This window comes from Squalius cephalus, assembly GCF_949319135.1.
Source record: "Squalius cephalus genome assembly, chromosome: 22".
Lineage (NCBI taxonomy): Eukaryota > Metazoa > Chordata > Actinopteri > Cypriniformes > Leuciscidae > Squalius > Squalius cephalus.
In genome coordinates, this window is record NC_137143.1 from 26,742,632 (window position 1) to 26,762,854 (window position 20,223).

Genomic DNA, 20,223 nt, shown 5'->3' on the forward strand with positions numbered 1-20,223 from the left:
TAGGCATCTCTAAAAACGTTTTGTTTATTAATGCATGCATTCAAATGTGACAAAATTGGTTACCCTGTTGTAGTGAACCAAAAAAAGAAAACTTGGCTGGGAAAACCCAGACGAAATCAAATCATCTCAAGACTTCCTTTCTAGCGTTTTGAAACTAAGTTACATAAAGATACAGCCTCTTGAACTTTGCTTCCTTGAATCCATGACAACAAGACATATACAGTGCACTGCTGCCTAAACGCAACGCTAGCGACAACGCCTGAAACGCTGTGAGGCTCCCGGATTCTCTATGATGTATGTGTGACCGACACAAAAACTTCTTTAAATTGCAGAAATTAATAGTTCATTTTGTGAAATTATGTTTTAGTTTTTTGTATGGAGTCATGGGGCGGCCATGTTAAAATCCCATGACCAATCAAAACTGCTTGCTTTATTTCAGAAACCCTCCTATTATTGGACACTTTCTTTTGCAGAATAAATTTGCAGAACTATTGCTGACTGAGAACGGCACTTTTCAGCAATGTTATCGGTGACGAAAGATTTTTTGCATTTGCGTGAACCTGAAATTATTTTGCTCAGTATTTTAACCAAGACAAATGTTGCACATTTAACCCTGTTTGGTTCGATTAAAACGAACCCTGGTGCGATTGCTCTGTTAATGCGGTTTGTTTGAATAAGTGTGAACACTGCCATCCGAAACCTGGTGCGCACCAAACAAGCGGAACGAGACTGCTGAAAAAATTGATCTCGGCCCACTTCCAAATAAACTCTGGTGCGGTTCGAATGAAATATTAACACAACACGGACCAAAGATATGTAAACGAACCAAAAATGGTACATGATGTCACAAGATACGACGCTAAAAAGGACAGAATGCTCAAGCAAACCTGTTTTTTCTCATCATAGTCGCGATGTTGCCTATCAGTACATCCGCGTCTCCTTGCAACAGATCTTTGTTTGTGTATACACGTCATATACGTATATATGTAAATATACGTCATAAAAGATGACCAATCAGGTTGTGAACATATCCCTATGCCTTAAGGTTCGGTTTAGGTTTGGTGTTAAAAATGCCAATGTGAATGCTAAGTGGACCAGGACTAAATATACATTTTTCTTTGGTCCGGACCAAACGAACAAAGCAGACCGAACTACAGGTGTAAACACACGCTCAGATTTGAAACCTTTGGTGATAGTGCTTTCGACAGTGCTTAACCTTGTATTGAACCCAGAACATTCCAATTTCATGAAAAACAGAAGAAGGAAAACAAGAGAAAAGTGATATGCGCGCTATGGAAAATTTGGACAAGAAGCTAAACAAGGGGGAAAAAATGAAATAGGGTGATACAGTGTGATGAGCACAAGTGCATTTAAAATGACTCACATCTAATCCAGGGTCACCTGGCTCTCCATCATCTCCCTTGGGTCCAGGGGTTCCTTTTCCACCCTTGAAAGTGAGAAGTTAAAGAAAGTGAGAGTGAGAAGGAGGGATATTAGGTCAGATGAATTATCTTTGCTGCGTCAGCTCATCCACCGTCTCCTCGTAACGTCTGGCCTCAGACTAGACGATTTACATCTGCTGGGGATGAGCAAATTCAGCTGCTGTGTGTCTATTGCGATACGCAATCCCTGCTGGGACACACATATGCACTAATCCCTAATGAATCAAGACGTTTGTGAATCAACACATAGGCATGCTGATAAAACCACTAATAAATCATATGAATCATTCTCAGTATTAACATCATCTTCCATATGGAGGCTATATTTTAATCGCATTTTGAATTTCATGATAACCGCAGACTTGAATTATATGCTCAATTGTGGAGTGCAGGGTAAAGGATTTTTCCAAATCATTTTCTCAATAGGGATTTTTACAACAGTTCCAAGATATGTGACTTAATTAATTAAAACAAACAAAACATTAGATGGTCTTGATGTCTTTGATGAAGGAATAAACTACACATCCCATAACAATGGTAATATATATATATTTTTAAATAACTAACAATATTATTAATTATAAAATAGTAACATTTTTAAGTCACTGATGTGCATGAGCATGTTTCATGAAAAATATTCAAACATGCAAATATAATAGTTTGAGAGTGCAGGGAGATCTGATTACATCATTCACAATGATTTATAGACCTTATGTAGCCCCGCCCCTTTTCAGCACTGCGCTTGTTGTCTTTTGACTTCCGGCCTGTATTTTCACAGCGATCTTGTGTATTTATGAATGAACGGCTCGTTTTAAAATCTACTGACATTTGTTAAGACATCTGCTTAAACATTACAATCCTCATGATAACTTTCATTAACTTTACATTAAGTAAATCCACTTCAAGAGCTAATTACTCCTGGACAGCAATGCCATAGAAATATACATAGCGACCGCAAAAACAGAAGTTCAAAGACAATATTCTAAAGATGGCGGCTCCCTCGTTTCTCTGGCGCATAAGGTCTATAAGAGTGGGAGATTCCTACTATTTTGCTGTACCAGCAAATCTGATTAATGTATCACTCTTCAGGATTACGGTTCTTTACTAGGAATCATTTATATCATAATTTAACAAATCAAAAGTGTTATTCATTATCATTCAATATCAGTTTCTCAGTGAAAGAAATTAATTGGGATTTTTACTTCTGGAAAACTAATGTTGAGTTCTATTGATATAGAGAGGTTAGGATACTTACAGGTACTCCTGAATCTCCCCTGGGGCCAGGATAACCCTAAAAGGGTACAAACACGCACATAAACAATAAACATACTACATTAAATATGATTTTTGAGGGCAAGATATTTAATCAATTGAGAGGTACTCTACCTGGAAACCATGGCACCCTTCAGTTCCATTTCCTTCCGGTCCATCGTCGCCCTGAGCAGGTAAAAAAAAAACGTTGTTACAGCGAAGTACAACTGCCTTTGGTTAGTTAAAACTAGCTCTGAAGACCAACAGGACTAACTCACCCTCTCTCCTATCAGGCCTCTGTCTCCTGGGGCCCCTTTGATTCCTCTGGCCCCTTTATTTCCCTAAAAAACAGACATTCAACATAGGAAAAGTACATCAGTCATAGATGCAACAATAGGTCAGGGTGACAGGTAATCAAGACTAGTTAACATTACCCACCTCTGGCCCAGTAGGACCTTCATCGCCACGGTAACCTGGAGCCCCTCCCCTGCCTGGCGCGCCCTGTTGGAAATGAGAAATTATATTCCTGAAGACATATGAATATATTAGCATCCTTCTGTTAGGGGAACAACATACTTAAACCAGCCTAAACTAGTTTTCTGGTTTTAGCAACATGGTCTCCCAGCTTGGTCAAACTTGGTCAAGTCTCCCAGTCTTACCAGCTGAAAAGCAGCCAACAAAACTGACCAAAACCAATTTTAAAATTGAATGTGAAATTATTGTAAAATTTGTACGAAATGTATGAAGAACGAGACCACAGAAGAGACATGACATTAGTACCAATTCTCAGATATATGAGTATATATATGAACTTGTTGCTTATTAGCATGCATATTACTAGGATATTGGCTGTTTATTAGTACTTATAAAGCACATATTAATGCCTTATTCTGCATGACCATATTCTACATCCCTTAATAAACATAAATAAATTTAGATATTCACCCAATATCTAAATTTAACAACTACCTTACTGACTATTAACTATTATGAGTTTAATGAGTAAAAAGTCGTAGTTAATAGTAAGAATTGGACCCTAAACTATATATATATATATATAGTTTAGGGTCCAATAATAAATAAATAATAAAAAATTTAAATAAAAAATACATTGAAAATAAATCAATCAAATATATATTATATATACTGTATATATATATACATATATATATATATATATATATATATATATATATATATATATATATATATATATATATATATATATATACATAAAATTTATGAAAACAATATATTTGATTTGATTTATTTATTTTCAATGTATTTTTTTATTTAAATTTTTTATTATTTATTTTATTAATTTAATATATTAAAAATACATTTCAGAGTAGAGGGCCATTAGAATTAAATATTCCTGAATGTAATAACATAAACTCCAGGAATTGTCTCACTAAGAGTCAAGGGTGTAGACACTGAAGACAGAGAGCCATTCATGACAACATGACCACATATTGGAATCATACAGTTATCTAATGTTTAGCTTTTTGTTGGCCTTGGAGACCTGAGTCATCGACTAAAAATATACTTTTGGTAAATGACTCAGTAAAAAATGTAACTTTTTATTTGGTTATTTATTTATTTATTTATTTAAATGCAGCATTACATTTCCGAGGGCAGAATCTGACGCATGGGTGAATTAAATCAGTAAAAAAGCAGGATTTGAGAGAGCAGTGGCTCATGACTTCAGAAACCCATCCAGATTTCCACCTATTTGAACACTTCTGTTCTTTCCCATCCCACCCACTCAACTCTACTGGAAAATACCTCTGGCAGGACAAAAAAATTAAAAAAAGGAAAAACTAAAACTCGTGATTCGCTGGTAAGCACAAAAGCTGCGCATCTGGGATAGCGGCGGTTCTCGCCATTCGCTAATGAAGATTATGCGAGAGCGTAAAGGGCTTGTACAAACGGCTGTTTTTGAGAAACAACAGATGATTTTGAGAAAACCATGAAGCTGAGGAACCGTTCTGCACGCACATGCTCCAAACACTCTCACGTAAAGCTGCACAGGAAATTTAGAGCCCTGAGAGGCATCGCAAATTTGTTCTTCTGCTCGCAGTTGGCCTGCTAGTTTATAAGTGCTTTAGAGAGAAGTCAAGTGCTGACAGAACTAGCATGTATGGAGTTCTGTGGTGCAGCTGGTGATGTTGTAAGCCTCAAGAATCCAAAGTCAAAATCTCAGCAGATTAGCTTGTTTCAGCTGGGAAATCTTGAGTCAGGTCTGGCATGTGTAATCACTCACAATGTCCTTCCTAAACCTGAAGCATTCTAATGAATGTTACTCAACGCCTAAAAACCATCCAAGCCGGTTTGTTTGAGACAAAAATTATGCGGTTTATTCTTAACTTATCTGACTATTTTATCATTAAATAAAATATAAAACTTTATACCACCATTGTAAACTCCTTATTCTGATTGGTTAAAAAATATCTTGAGTTAAACACAAATACACATGTGGTCACTTCAACTGGAATCACTGACTGGCCAAGCTAGTATGACTAGCTTATTTCACAGAAGAAAAGTGCTTAAAAACCCTCTAAAACAAGCCAAATGTCTGGCTGGGCTGGCTAAGAGCACCAAAGGAGTTTTTTGAGAAGTACTTCTGATATTAGTGGAATAGCTGACACTTTTTTTCTCACTAAATAAAATAATGTAATAAAAATAAAATATCATATTAATTTAGTATCATATCCATTTATGTATGTATTTATTTAAGAAGACCATATAAGACCCCTCTGCTTTGTGTTGTGGCCATAATTATGACTTTTTCACATAATTTCTTATTTGCATAGTTTTTATTTATGTAATGGGCTTCCAAAAGGTCTTCTATTTTTGGTTATGCATACTATGAACACTTAAATATATTCCATTGCTTTTCTAAACTCTTTTCTTTATTATTTACGAGAGGACACATAAAACTATCACTAGTGTGGTTTAATTTAAAATAATCTACGTTGTTTTATGTGATTATGGCCTGGATGGAGGAACTTAATATGTTTCAGACACTCAGTCGACCCTACACCCTAAAATGACGCCATCTTTTACTACACAAAGTGTAAGATATTTCTGTCAGGGAAGAACATTTGTATACTTTTAGGTATTGAAATACATCTGTTGAACTGTATCTGCTGCTCATGTTTGAACTCGCCCGGTTGGTCTAACAACATCCATCTGGAGTCCATCTGACCTTGGGAACGTATATATCTTTTGTTCTTTCTCCTCCCACTGCCCAAACCATCACAAATGGCGGAGCCACTAGACATATGTCTTTGTTCCTCAAGTTACTTTCTAACACAGGCCAAAGGACCAATGATCTCAGAGATTTCAGAGGGCCTCTCAGAATGCCTGTGTCCTGAGGTCATAAGCTTTCATCCATGTTCAAGCTCTAGTGAAAGGTCTTATGTCTTACATACTACACAATTCTGCAATGTATAGTTCTGGACTAACATTTAAGGAAGCGGATAAATGTATAAATATGATAAAATGATTGAGGTTTGTGATTTGAACTCCTGCAATGTCTCAGTTCAGGCAGGGTAATGCTAAAGGACTTTACACAATCTGACATACTCAAAATCTAAGAAGTCATGATGGTTTTCGTCACTCACCGGGTCTCCGTTTGGCCCAGATGATCCCTCACGTCCTTGCTCACCCCGGGGCCCAGGTTCACCCTGTCAGAGTTAAAAGCCCACATTAACTTCAATTCTATCAATCTTTTTTTAATAGTTGAAATGAGTTTGTTTCATAATTGAGAAACTTTGCAACATTATCACTGTTTATTATTACTGTGAAGCTGGTTTGAAACAATCTGTATTGTATAAAGCGCTATATAAATGGTGACTTGACTTCAAAATATTTTATTATATATTATACATAAAACTTAAGGCTTAAGTTGTCAAAGTAATTTACAGAACAGAACATGCACACTTAATATCAAATGAGTTTGTTTGAAACAGAAATTATGTACATCTGTGGATAATATATTGTATGTCAGATATGTTTAACTTATAAAAATGTGTATTTGATTAACAAGAGAGTCACCAGAACCATTTCACTCATCAGTGAGAATACAGTATCCTTTAAGTCAACATGAAATCAAAATGAAACCGATTTACTTTCTTGTGTGTGATTAATGTGCACGTTGTTTCAATAAAATATAAACTGTGAAAAGATCTTGTCAATGGCGGGGAAAGTGTTAAAGGGGCAGTAAGCGATTTAAAAAAAGAAAATCGAGGATCGGACTGAGCACCACAACACACTTGTAGCCAATCAGCAGCAGGGGGCGTGTCCACTCATGATGAGGGAGGAGAGAGAGTGAGAAAGAGGGAGATTTGAAGAAATACTGTTGAAAGAGAGGTGGCTGAGAGACATTACAAAAGAGAAAAGGTCAGAGGATTATCACTGGAAAAAGAAAGGTTAAAGAGCTTAAAGCAACACTAAGGAACTTTTCCTCTTTGGTCGCCCTACAGGTTGGAAGCGTAATTGTCCATTACCGCTGCCGTAAATAATTTCGCTGCCCGCAGCCTACCATCGCACGCACGCTCGCTGTTTATCTAGCACTGGCTTTGGAATGAACAATGTCCACAGACAAGGTAGAGTATGTTGCATGATTTCATGAAAGTATGATGTATTGCAACATCAGAAACGAAGAAAAACTAAATAATGACTATTATAACTTGACGTAAAGCAAGTCAAATTTGTAGTTTTCTTATGTCTCATTCGAACTACAGAAACGCGACCCGGTTTGGCAAACTTGCATAGTGTGGTTATAGCTGATATAGGGCTGCAAAGCGAATCCAGAAGTGCCTTTCAACCTGTTACGACTTGATGAACCACTGATACGATTTTGGAAACATTATTTTAAGGTAAAAAATGTTCCTTAGTGTTGCTTTAAAGGAGAACTCCGGTCAATTTTAACATTGAGCTAATTTTTTTATACATTTGGAGTGCTGTCAATACAGAGTCCAAAGTCCATAGTAATCGATTGTCGAGTTCACGCGCATGATCATAGGTACTAAACCAATGCGCGTGAACTCGACAATCGATTACTATGGACTTTGACCGAAAACAGGATGTAAATACAGGTATGAGCACTGGCTGAATAAACATCATTTTTATTCATATCTTTCACATCTACTGCAGTCAGATTCACCCGCGTTCACTCTGAAGGAATCACTCACATGACCTGTGCACTTGTAATGACACATCAAGGATGTTAAGAGGCTAAAAGCAGGTTTAAAACTTGCCCCATTGAAGTCAACAGGGTGCAAATTTTAAAAAGAGGATAACACGGTGTAGGCAACACCGATTTTTGTCGTTGTTCTCTGTATTGACAGCACTCCAAATGTACAAAAAAATGAGCTCAATGTTAAAATTGACCGGAGTTCTCCTTTAAGGACCCGCGTTAATATCAGAAAAGCTTTCCAGCACTGGAGAGACCGAAGTGGAAAGGCCTGAAAACAGACACTGAGTTTGTGTTGTTTCAGCTCCATACATGAGTAACATTGGTTTTGAGTGTGTGTTGCTGGCGACTTACAACGAACTCTTGCTCATACTCATGTACTATATGTGAATTTTTTGTTCTTCCTTGTCATTCCTCCGTCATCTTCGCTTTATTTTTCATGAAGCTTTATTTTGCTTTCCTTCAGCTATGATAAAGAGACATCCACCCTTGCATTGTTTGTCCATGCATTTTGTGGGCGAATTAATGAATTGGAGGGGTGTGTTTGTTTGGGTTGATTTAAAATTTAGCAGTGTTTAACAATGATTCTCAGAAATCACTTACTGCACCTTTAAATGAAATGGCTTTCAAATGTCATTTTAAGTTGCATTTAAATTATTAGGAGGGCTTTTAACTTTGTGTTTGGAAAAGATGCATTGTGGGATATTTTCTCATATCCACCTTATTTCACAACGTGGAAGTAAGCTATTTTCTGTGAATGTGTGAGGTTTTCGATTCATTAGTTGTTATAAGTAAATAACTAGAAGAATAACAAAGTCCAGTACTAAATGGTAAAACTACGTGGACTACAAGCCAGCATTTTTATGAATATGACAATAATTTAAAATAATATGATAAGAAATACCAGTTTACAATATCAAGCAGCATAACAGACTGTTTTTTTTTTTTTTACAACTAAAATAACTAGAAGTGGCCGCGCCTGTTCATACATTAAAAATAAGGTGGATACTTACAGGCTCGCCTCTGGGCCCTCTGTTACCACGGGAACCTTGTTCACCTTTTTCACCAGGTATGCCCTACAACAGAAAAAACATCTGTTCAGACCGTCTGCATATCTTTACCCTCAAATGTAAAAATGCAAAAGGACCCCCATTTGGAAACAGCATAAAACCCAACCATTCACATTACAAGCTACAAGAACAGAGTAAATATTAATGTTTGATTACTCTGTCTCCAGTTGGGCCGTTTGGTCCTGTTGGTCCCTGAAAACAGTACAAGACATGATAGAAACCATTAGATAACACTAAATTCACATCTATCAGACGTAAGTACATTGCATGTGTAGAATCCAGCCTTTGAAAAGGTTAAAAAAAAGCATGAAAACACTTACATCATCTCCTCTCTCGCCTTTATCACCATTGCCACCACGAGGACCCCTGTCTCCCTAAAACAACAAGCAGAGCGATTGCTGATAGGCCAATGTCCTTTGAAAACTGTATACTGTAAAGACCCATTCTGTATAAAGTCAAACACCACCAGTACTGAAACAGAACTAGTCTATATTCTAACCTTAACCAGCCAAATAAAATCATGATGTAAAAGACATCAATATATCAAGTTCCTCTGTACCTTGGCACCAGAAGGTCCGTAGTTTCCAGGTCTTCCTGGTTCACCACTTTTACCAGGATCTCCCTGAAAGCAAGAAACAAAGTTTAATTATGTTTTACTGCAGGAAATTACTCAAAAGAAGCAAATATTACAAATTATATCTCTCTAAGACAGAATTGGTAAATAAATGTAGAGCAAATGGTGACTTTTGCTCAAGTCTTGATCTTCTCAGATGTTTCTTCTGAGAAAAAGATCCAATAATTTCATGTGTCTCCAGTGAAAATGTCTCAGATTTTGCGCAGATTTGTCAAAATGAAGTCTGCGATCAAAAGTCAGAGATCTCAGTATGAACTCATATTTCCCATCAAATGCTCCTAAGGCAAGAACTTTTATTCAGCAAGAATGCATTTAATTGATCAAAAGTGACAAGTAAAGACTTTCTATTCATCCAAGTATTCAGAAAAAAAAAAACACTTAAATGAAACATATCTAAGAACTCATTAAACTCTGATGAGCTCTAAAAAGAGAAACCTCAGAGATGGATATTGATATTGGTTGGACAGATATTAAAAAGATATTTAAAATATCTGTCATTAATTATATATTAATATACTGAGAACTCTTATTGCTGTCTGATCATAGGGTCTAGCATGCTCTAAATTTTGAATCATCATTTTATGAAATGCAGACAAATTTTCAAGCCTTACTCTTCCTCCTTTGGGTCCATATTGGCCGGGGTCTCCTTTAGGACCTGGTTCTCCTTGCAAGCCCTACAATATGAAATAAAAGGTTTATTTATAAATAAAGAAGAAGAACATACAACCATATATCCTACTTTTCGTTTAGTATATTCTATCCTACAGAATCTAAACGAAGTACAAACACTCTGAGAGCTCTGAGAGCAGTTTGGATGTCAAATTTGGTAAGTGTTTGGCTGTTCAAGAGGCAAACATCCCCTGTCCTGGTCTCCAGATGCAGGCTGGAGTGGAAACAGACTGACACATCACGCAGCCAATGAACATTGCTCAAAGGGGCGGGAGCATCTGCAGTCCTATAAAGGTGATGTTTTATAGTAGAGTGATGTCCATTTCTCATCCAATTAGATTCTGATATCTAAACATGTGGATCTATAACTTGGGATAATTTCAAATGCATCTGGATCAATAGAAGCTCCAATGTATCTGGATCAAAGTAATATCATGTGAACATGCAAACAATTCTTGCCCTCAGCTGATACAGTCATGAGAGTCCATAAACATGAAAAAAAAAACTGGTGTAGTTGATTTCCAGTTAGCAGATTTATTAACATACACATGCAAGTGTAAATCCCCACCCTATGACTCTGCCAAAATAACCATATAAGGAGCTTACAACATGTTTTCATTATGCATGACCTCATCTACATATAATCTCCATATGCATATTACCATCAACAAATGTGACACTAACGGTACAAGAAACTAAAAGCAATTGGAGATAATACAGACTGTACATATCGCTTTGATAAAAATCCTTTTCTTAATTACTATTACCAAACAAGATCGTTTTAAGACATTAAGACTTGTTATATTTTAATGTATCTTAGAACATGAGTATGTCAAATCTAGGATTAGAATAACAAGAGTATTATTCTCACACCATTGGAAAATTGGCATTAACATTTTTTTTTTTTATTGTTTAAATTATAAACCTAATGCAACCTATACAATAGGGTGTTTGTTTCTCTGGTTTGTTTTCTTGAAATCATTTAAAAGATATTTAGATATTTTTTACTGTAAATAAAACAAATTTCCTTCAACTCAGAATGTGATTTTTCGGCAATTCCAAGAGGATCACAAATTATTTGAAATGAGATTTACAAAAGCAGAACATCCTTTACCAATCTTTCCTTTACACATATTATATCACAATGCATTTAAATTAGTAACCAGAATATTAATATGATAATATAGCCATAAGTAATTGTGGTGTATTAACCAGTCATTCAGTTCTGTTCATTATTTGACATCCTTTTGAGAGGCAACAGTTATACTTACATCTGGCCCTGGTGACCCTTTGCAGCCTGGAAGGCCAGCAAATCCCAGCTCACCCTATGAAATATAATACAAACACACAAAACATAAACACTCTTCTTCATGGTGGGTGTCAAACACCTTGAACTGCATTTAATTATGTCGAGGGTGACATCACACTAAGAAACAGTGAAGTCATACAGAGGATAAAGATCTTTCAAAACAAGACTGCATGCAATCTAGAGACGGAAAATAACAACAGAAAGAAATACGTGTCGTAAATCACATCACATGAGAAAGTTTTATTGTGAGTTGAGATGGGGGAATAAAGACAAGGCACAGTGGAAAATGCCCTGAAAAGAGTTACAGTACATGTTGAGAGGAGCAAAACAACTAAAGGATGAAGACGAAGTAAAGTCAAGGGAAGAGACACAAGACTAGGCTTTTTCCCCAAATGGCAGACACACTTAAAAAGAGACAAAGCAGAAATAGAATAAAGTGTCAGACAGACAACACAGACAGTCATGCAAAGTTCTCTGTATCTTTTGTTCACATACTGTTAACCTGATATCTGACACAGGATGCCAGAGAAAGCAGCACAGTAATGAAAGAAAAATAATGTCAAATCTGAAGTGCATTAAAAACTCATTTTATAGGCAGTTACCATAGGAATATTTCACGTTTAACTTTTACACTTTTGTGGAACAGAACATTCACCCTGCTCTTTTCTGCACAATGACAGTGAATGCACAGTAGACGTGGTGCTGATAATACAGGAAATAAAAGATGTACCATTCAGTTTGTGCACTGTGTCTTCTAAGTCTTCTAACAGTCATATGATACATTTGTATGAAGGACAGAACAAAATGTAAAGCTTTATTTTTCAAAAAATCCCTAAAAATCTCTGACATCAGTAGCTGCGATTACATGGACCCTAATAATCCGATAGAAATCAGACTAGTAGCAGCCGGAATAAAAATCAAAAATGATTTGGTCAAATCCGATTAAAATTTTGGTAGCTTTATTTTACAGTCCTATTCCCCATGTACATACTATGTACTTATAATAATTACAATAACTGGGTAATAACTAGGTACTAACCCTGAACCTACCCCTAAATCTAACCCATGTTGTTACCTTGCACTTAGCGTAAAATAAAGTGCAACCGAAATTTAATTCGGATTGTAAGGAGTGGTTTAAACCTTTTATAATCTGTTCAATAGGGCATGTAAACAATTGATCGAATTGAAAACCAAAACCGGAACGTTGTGCAGTGAATTTACATGAAAACTATGGTGGATGGGAATTTTCAGATTTAAATAACCTAATTTTCAGTTTCATGTAGTGTGCGCATTTCATAAGATAAATTCAGATTTGAAGCTTGTGACATATGAACGTTTACATGCTATCACTTTATTTAGCGTTCATGTAAACAGTATGTTCGGATTCATCAATTGGAATGATTTAATTCCGATTGAAACAAAAGGTGTCCATGTAAATGTGGCTAGTGACATGAAAAATGCATGTCTTGTGAGCAATAGTACAAAAAGTACAAAAAAGATGTGAAAACTATGGTGGATAGGAATTTTAGATTTAAATGACCTAATTTTCAGTTTTGTCTTTTTTTTTTTAAATGTAGTCATACACTCTAAAAAATGAAAGTTTCCTTATTGCCATTGATGGTTCCATGAAGAACCTTTCCAAACCTTTCCAAAAGGTTCCTCATAGTGGAAAAGTTTCTTTAGAAAAACTAAACTTAGAAAAAAATGGTTATTTTAGGAACTGTTACAAGAAAGGTTATTTGGGGTTCTTTGGCATCATAATGAAACTTTTGGAACCTTTATTTTTAAGAGTGTATAGACCATTTTAATCACACCTTTATGGTGTTTATTAGTCATTTTTAGAGCTTGACAGTTCTAAACTCAACAGAACATTGTACAAAATTTCTCCATTTGTGTTCCATTGGTAAAGGATACAGAATTTCCCCTTTAAAATAATGATTTGTGTCACGACATGCGCACTTACCTTACGTCCGTCGACGCCATCAAGACCACTGTAACCTTTGTCTCCCTAAAAGTAGGATTGGGATTCAATTCAGCATGATATACAACTTCTGATTGGCAAAACTACATAATTAAAGAGAATAATAAATAAGCTCACCTTGAAGCCTTTATGACCTCTATCACCCTGCAGATAAAACAAGAGTGTATTAGAGACGCTTTGCAGTTCTAGAACGAATTATGAGATAAAAATAATCAACTGAAGACTGTTGGAATGTGCTTTTAATAAAAATGTCCATTGAATCAGCAAGGAAGCTCTGTCTCTTTTACCTTATCACCTCTTATTCCTTGGTCTCCCTGGAAGGAAAGGAAAATAGTATAGATTATCACTTCAGCAAGAGTGCACACATCAACTGTAATATAAACAGAATGTAAATATTTGTGAGAGAGAGGGGAAGACAGACCTTCATTCCTTGGTAACCGACTGGCCCGGGATCACCAGGATTTCCCTAATAGGAGAAGTAGAGCAAAGATCAGAGAGAATGCCAAAAAGAGTTTGGTTGTGGTATAAATAACTAATAGAGAGACATTTGGACGCCCCCTCAACCATAATATTAAGTGACCATATTAACAGACCTGACGTGAGAATAAACAAGGAAAACGGTGGGGAAAAGAAATCAAGATCGTATCTTAAAGAAACAATTCCTACAGGGCCTTTTAGAATCAACTGTATGCTGTAATAATTATTGTTTTGTCTACAAAATCAGCATTCACTGTAAAATAACAGAATAGCTGGCTCAGTCACCATATGCTGTTTAATAGCTCAGCTGGATGTTTTCCAATGTGTGTGGTTGTTTTATGATAGCCAAATATCTAAAAACATCCTTACAAACATAGAAAAGTTGTGATCATGTGGCAGACAGGAAGTCCAACAGCAAATTCAGAGAAAAAAAATAATTGTATAGGTCATTGAAATTGTAACAGCTGCAGAAGATGAAAGATGCTGGACCTCGGGGTCAGTCGAGGGAATTGCTTTGTTTGGATTCTCAACAAAGAGATCCGGGGACACATGGAAAATTTATTAGACACAATCATTTCATAGCCATGTGAAAAGTATTAATCAGCACGTTAATTGGCACATACAATGGATTTTTTAAATGACAGCTGTATATTTTGACTTCACATTTACTGTTCTTCAGGAATTTATGTGGGGGGAATCTAGTCATTTCAATAGTGTTAATGAATCTGAATCCACTTTTCCTGAAACAATTGATCACCTATTCTTTTACTGTGAGGTTACTTCTAAATTTTGGTTTGATATACATAGTTGGTTGTCAGGAAAAATGGAGACAATTCCTCCTATATCCCAACAAGATGTGATCTTTTTTAAGTGTGATTTAAATTCACCCTTCTTTGATGTTGTACATTTTGTTTTATTGACAGGTAAATATCATATCCATACTTGGAAAAAAAGTAAGCCCTCCTTTAATATATTTCTATGTGAGTTTGTTTCAAAAAACATAATAGAAAGTCTGAAACTCTATGTTTATCTCTGTCAAAATGATGTACTATTTTAGTATTTTTTCTTTGATGTCTATATCGGCTACCTGTTTGTCTTCATCCTTGCTCCTTTTTCTTTCTTAAACTCGAACTCTGTGTTACTCTCAATGGAAGTGTCTTACATTGTTGACTGTTCCCTGTCTTGTTATGTACATTCTGCAATTAAATATATATATATATATATATATCTGAATCCACACGAATTTCGTGTGAGGGGCGAAAGATTTCCCCCATGAAGATTTCACAAAGGATTCAAGTTGGTCACACAGATTCACCTTTTTTTATAGGCTATGTGTTATTTATGTTATATGTAACATGGTCTTGTAAAGCATGACATTTAGTTCTTTAGTATGTCTCTACATATAGCAGAATGACAATAAAGCTCACTTGACTCGACTTGACTTATGCCTACAAACATGAGTTTTTTGACTTATGCAAAAGCAGATAGCAAATGCTTACCGGAGAGCCAAAATCTCCTTTCTCTCCCGGCATGCCTGGTCTTCCATTCTCTCCCTGCAGGAAAAGGAAAGGTTAGGCCACAGACCCCTGTGCATGCTGAGAGTGAATTAAACATGAATATATGTAGATGGATGGAGAGGCAACATAAAGACATAAAAATCAATTTTTATTAATACTCACTCTTTGTCCGGGGTCTCCAGGGGGTCCCTCAGGGCCTCCAGGGGCCTGTGAAAATATTGCATGAAACAGTTAGAAACAGAAAAAAATCATAACGACTTGTTTAAATGGGTTAGACAAGTAATATCACTTACGTTGCAGTCAAAGGAGCAGCACTGAAGGAAAGATTTATAAAACAAAATTAATTTAGTAATGTACAAAATAAAGGTATTTTATACAAATGTGCAAAAGCAGTGGGAAAGCAACATACCACATCCTTTGTTTCATTTGTCTAGAATGAAAAGAAAAAAAGGAAAGAGGACAACATTAGAAAAATCTACACACAATTGGCTCAAAGCTCAAATGTTACTTATGGCTGCCATTATTGATGGCGCACATAAAGGAAGTTCAATGGGTTGGAATTCCCTCTGCTGAGCTCTATATTAATAAACAAATAAATGCATTAAGCCTATAAAGTAGAATTGATTTTAGTAATATACACTAGAGTTGAAAGGCTGTGGGTGGAAAAAAAAGTATCTAATGCTCATCAAGGCTGCATTTATTTGACCAAAAATGCAGAAAAAAATGTAATATTGTGAAACATGATTACAATTTAAAATAACTGTTTTCTAAAAAAAAAAAAAAATGTTTAAATGACTGACCTCAAACTTTGAATGGTATAGTGTATATAGCTCAAGGCACACAATGTACACACAGGTCTATGCCAATGCATTTTTTCTCAAAGAAATATTTGATCATGCAATTTCAAGCAGATTCTTCATTATTTTTCTTCATGCAGAACCAATTCTATATGTGTTTTGGCCTGTCTGATTTATAAATCCACAGGAAAACCACATAAACATCCTTGTTGTGGTGCGTTTGTGTTACGACACTCACAATCATGTGAATGATGGAGTGTATAGAGCTCAGTTGTGTGGAGCGAGAGTTGTCTGCAGCGGTGAAGTTCTGTCTGTAGTTCGAATCTGTGGCAATGACAGACAGTCTGGTGTCCTGGGAAGAATAGAGTTGAAAGAAAAGAGAAACATTATGGCTTGTCCAAATATATCTGCATGAGAAAAAAATTTCTCTTTCTCACAAACAGCATCACTTTATGTGGTCAGACTTTTGGCCATCGGCATAAACTACTCCACATTGCTGCTTATTACTGGTGTCCACTTATACTGGAAAAAGACATATGATTTACTGCTAAGTGGTGGGTTTTATATTGTTTACTTGCTATTAATTGTTTCAAATAAAAATCTTGGTAACACTTAGTCCACTTTAGACATTCTACTAACTATAAGTAGCATTGCAACTACAGTACATGTCAACAACCAATCAGTAGAATAGTTTGTCTGTATAATATCTGCTAACTTTTTCTTTTGGTCCCCAAACAGACATTCTACTGACATTGTTATGTCTACTAACCCTAACTTAACAGTCTAGGCTACTAATTCTTTAATAAGAGTTAGTTGACATGTACTGTAGTTGCAAAGTTAGTAGAATGTCTAAACTGGACTATCAAAATAAAGTATAACCAACATTAAATGGCATGCACCTTGTAAACTGTGGCAAAAATGGTAGTCTAAGCACTTATTGTAGGAACTATAAACTAAATGCAACCTTTTTTTATATGTAATAAAAAAGAATTGTGTTTAAGTGAAGTGCACATTCATTCCCTGAAATTTTAAATCCAGCCAATCAGATTGAAGCTTGCCATTTTGAAAGAGCACTTGCCTGATTTGAGTATAATATAAATCAGGCAGTTTGGAGGATACTTTTCATGCACAATGGTTTTCAAGTAAAGTCATACAGTATCTACTTAAAAAGTATTTGTTTGCATCAATTATATATGTCAGAAAACATAATGCAATGCACTTCGGATTGAAGTAGCATTTATTTTATGTACAGTACCTCCTGGTCAGGTGAGATGGCCACAGCGAACACTTTGATGGCGTGTTGTCGTGCTTCATTGGCAGCATCCTGGATCCCACCACATGGCTCCTTGTAGCCGGTCACAGGGTGACCATCCGTGACCACCACAATGTACTTATTCTCATGATAGTGGGAGCCCCTGCAAGCAGATGTATGTATGTATGTATGTATGTATGTATGTATTTTAGAATTTTAGTATTGTAGTTTCAAATAATGCCAAAATGAACATACGCTCGAAGCAGCTCAGCGATACCATCCTTGATGGCACAGTCGGTGTACGTTCCTTTGCCTATGTATTTGATTTTGTCTATGGCAGCTTTCAGGTCAGCGCGTTTTGTGTTCAGGTCAACTAATTCCATCACCAGCTCGGTGTCGTCACTGTAGTGCAGCGCTCCTGAGTTCCACGTCACATAACGATCACAAGGCTGCCGCCTGTCAACAACATAATCAAATTACATTTGTAGCAAAGCATTAAAGTAAAAATATATATAAACTTATGGTTAAAGGTGCACACAATTTAAAGAAATTCAGTTATCGGTGTAAATGCACTTACAAAAAAGTACATGATATGATTTGGCCTGGTCATGTGATCTCAATATGACAGTCGCCATAGGGGGCTCCACTCATGTATAAAATAAATCAGATTTTTCTAGGGCATGTTTACTCTGTGCGCCTTTAAAGGAGACCTATTATGCCCTTTTTCAGAGACTTGATTTTGTTTTTGTGGTCTACTAGAATAGGTTTTAATGCTTGAATGCTTAAAAAACAAAATTTTCACACATTTGCAGCACCTCTCTTCCTAGTCTGTCAGTAATGCACTGTTTAGTTCCTAGGTGTGTTCGACTTGAAGCGGCGCTGCACAGACCGATCGGTGTATGACATCAAAGTATAATGAGAGCAATTCGAAAACATACGGAGCCGTCTGCTCTCCAATCGCTCTCGTGGTACTTTGATGTCACACACCGATTAGTCTGCGCAGCACTGCTTCAAGTCGAACACATCTAATGTCTCTATGAAGCCAGAGGAGTTCAGAAACAATGTGCACTGATATAGAGAATAACTCCCTTTGAAATGGAATTTGTGCTTTGTAACTTTGCAGACCTTTTTCATGCTCAAACAGCAACATAACACACTAAATAAAACGTAAAAATTAAAAAAAAAAATTTTTAAAAAGCATAATAGGACCACTTTAAACGAATATAGATATGACAAAGATATCATACGATAAAATATGTGATAATATATGATAAATATATGATAAAATATAGATATAATACAAATTTATAAAATATCATAGCATACAGGGTTTTCAGCTCATCGATGAAGAGCTTAGTGAAGGTCTTGATCTGGTTGATGTAGAACTCTGGAGGCTTGGCTCTGAGGGCCACACTTTCAGATGTGTCCAACACAAAGAACAAATCCACAGGACACTCTGCAGGAAGACAGAAGTAGAATCACAAAATCATTTGTGGTTCAAAAATCAATGCTCTTACTTATGTGCTTTACAGGTCTAGTCTATCAAATTTATAGTCATGACTTCAGGAAAAGTATCAAATGCTTAAATGTGAGTTTGCATGTAAATGTTGATGTTAACAGTAGCAATGCATTCTCGTGTTCACTATGCTGAATTGTGAGGTAAAATAAAGTACAGAAAATATTTTGTTATAGGGCGTGAATGGGTGTAACATTCAATGTTTACTCACTTTTATCTCCACTTCCTAATCGTGATAATTACATGTATGGTTAAATGATGAGCTCCCCCTATTGGTGGATGATAAACTTGACGCTCAAATTGTGAGACATTTGCATCACCTGACCTAAACCATGCAGTCATGTGACATTACAGGTGATTGGAATATGATAGTATCTGAGATTACAGTATACAGGTATGTACATATCTATCCAGATGTATGGTGTGTGTAACTGCAACAATACCTAATCAAATCTTCAAAATTAAAAATCAATCTCCTTGGGACAGTCCAATCAGATTAACTTTCTTCAGATAAACTTTAAAATAACTATTTCATCTTATATTTACCAAATTAAGCACAGTTAATATGAAGAATCCACAAATGTGGCCTAAACCAAGGCCTTTCATGCATAGAAGCGCATGGTTTCTTCAAAAACAAGTTGCATCTCAACAAATCATCAATTCCAGAGCATCTGCTGAATCATAACTCACTATCCAGATTTCAGTCATATTGAAGCATATTTTTTTATGCATTAAAGCATAATTATCTGCTGCATATACTGTAAAACCAGCAGCATCCCAACTCAAACATCCTCATGCATCTCTGGATAGATGGATACGTAATTTTGCAAGGGATCAAATAATGTCATTTATTCTGTAAGTTGCTACTATTGTATATTGTAACTCAATAACTCACTACCTTATTATACTACAACTCAATATACTACCATCCCAGTCAATACTATTGCCTATATGCTACACAATACTATTTAGCCTAATACCTCTACACAAACTATTATAACTTTTCTATGTTTATTATAACAAAAGAGCAAACGTTACATAAGTTAAGAATCAATATAGGTAGTATGTTGTATGTCCAGCGTTTATTTGCAGCTGTATTTAATAACCG

General features: G+C 35.9%; 1 protein-coding gene across 1 annotated transcript in view; it reads right to left on the bottom strand.

Annotated features, from left to right (window-relative positions):
• The window catches only part of col6a1 (collagen, type VI, alpha 1), a 35,694-nt gene that overhangs the window by 15,087 nt on the left and 384 nt on the right, over positions 1-20,223 (bottom strand). The window contains exons 2-25 of the mRNA XM_079856852.1: positions 18,926-19,055; positions 17,855-18,055; positions 17,603-17,762; positions 16,586-16,699; positions 15,960-15,980; positions 15,844-15,864; positions 15,713-15,757; positions 15,533-15,586; positions 13,978-14,022; positions 13,844-13,870; positions 13,674-13,700; positions 13,539-13,583; positions 11,538-11,591; positions 10,209-10,271; positions 9,523-9,585; positions 9,284-9,337; positions 9,120-9,155; positions 8,907-8,969; positions 6,320-6,382; positions 3,132-3,194; positions 2,972-3,034; positions 2,829-2,879; positions 2,698-2,733; positions 1,385-1,447 (exon numbers count right to left, since the gene is read on the bottom strand). Coding sequence (XP_079712978.1) covers positions 1,385-1,447; positions 2,698-2,733; positions 2,829-2,879; positions 2,972-3,034; positions 3,132-3,194; positions 6,320-6,382; positions 8,907-8,969; positions 9,120-9,155; positions 9,284-9,337; positions 9,523-9,585; positions 10,209-10,271; positions 11,538-11,591; positions 13,539-13,583; positions 13,674-13,700; positions 13,844-13,870; positions 13,978-14,022; positions 15,533-15,586; positions 15,713-15,757; positions 15,844-15,864; positions 15,960-15,980; positions 16,586-16,699; positions 17,603-17,762; positions 17,855-18,055; positions 18,926-19,055 — 1,562 coding nt within the window. The remainder of the gene's footprint in view (positions 1-1,384; positions 1,448-2,697; positions 2,734-2,828; positions 2,880-2,971; positions 3,035-3,131; positions 3,195-6,319; positions 6,383-8,906; positions 8,970-9,119; positions 9,156-9,283; positions 9,338-9,522; positions 9,586-10,208; positions 10,272-11,537; positions 11,592-13,538; positions 13,584-13,673; positions 13,701-13,843; positions 13,871-13,977; positions 14,023-15,532; positions 15,587-15,712; positions 15,758-15,843; positions 15,865-15,959; positions 15,981-16,585; positions 16,700-17,602; positions 17,763-17,854; positions 18,056-18,925; positions 19,056-20,223) is intronic.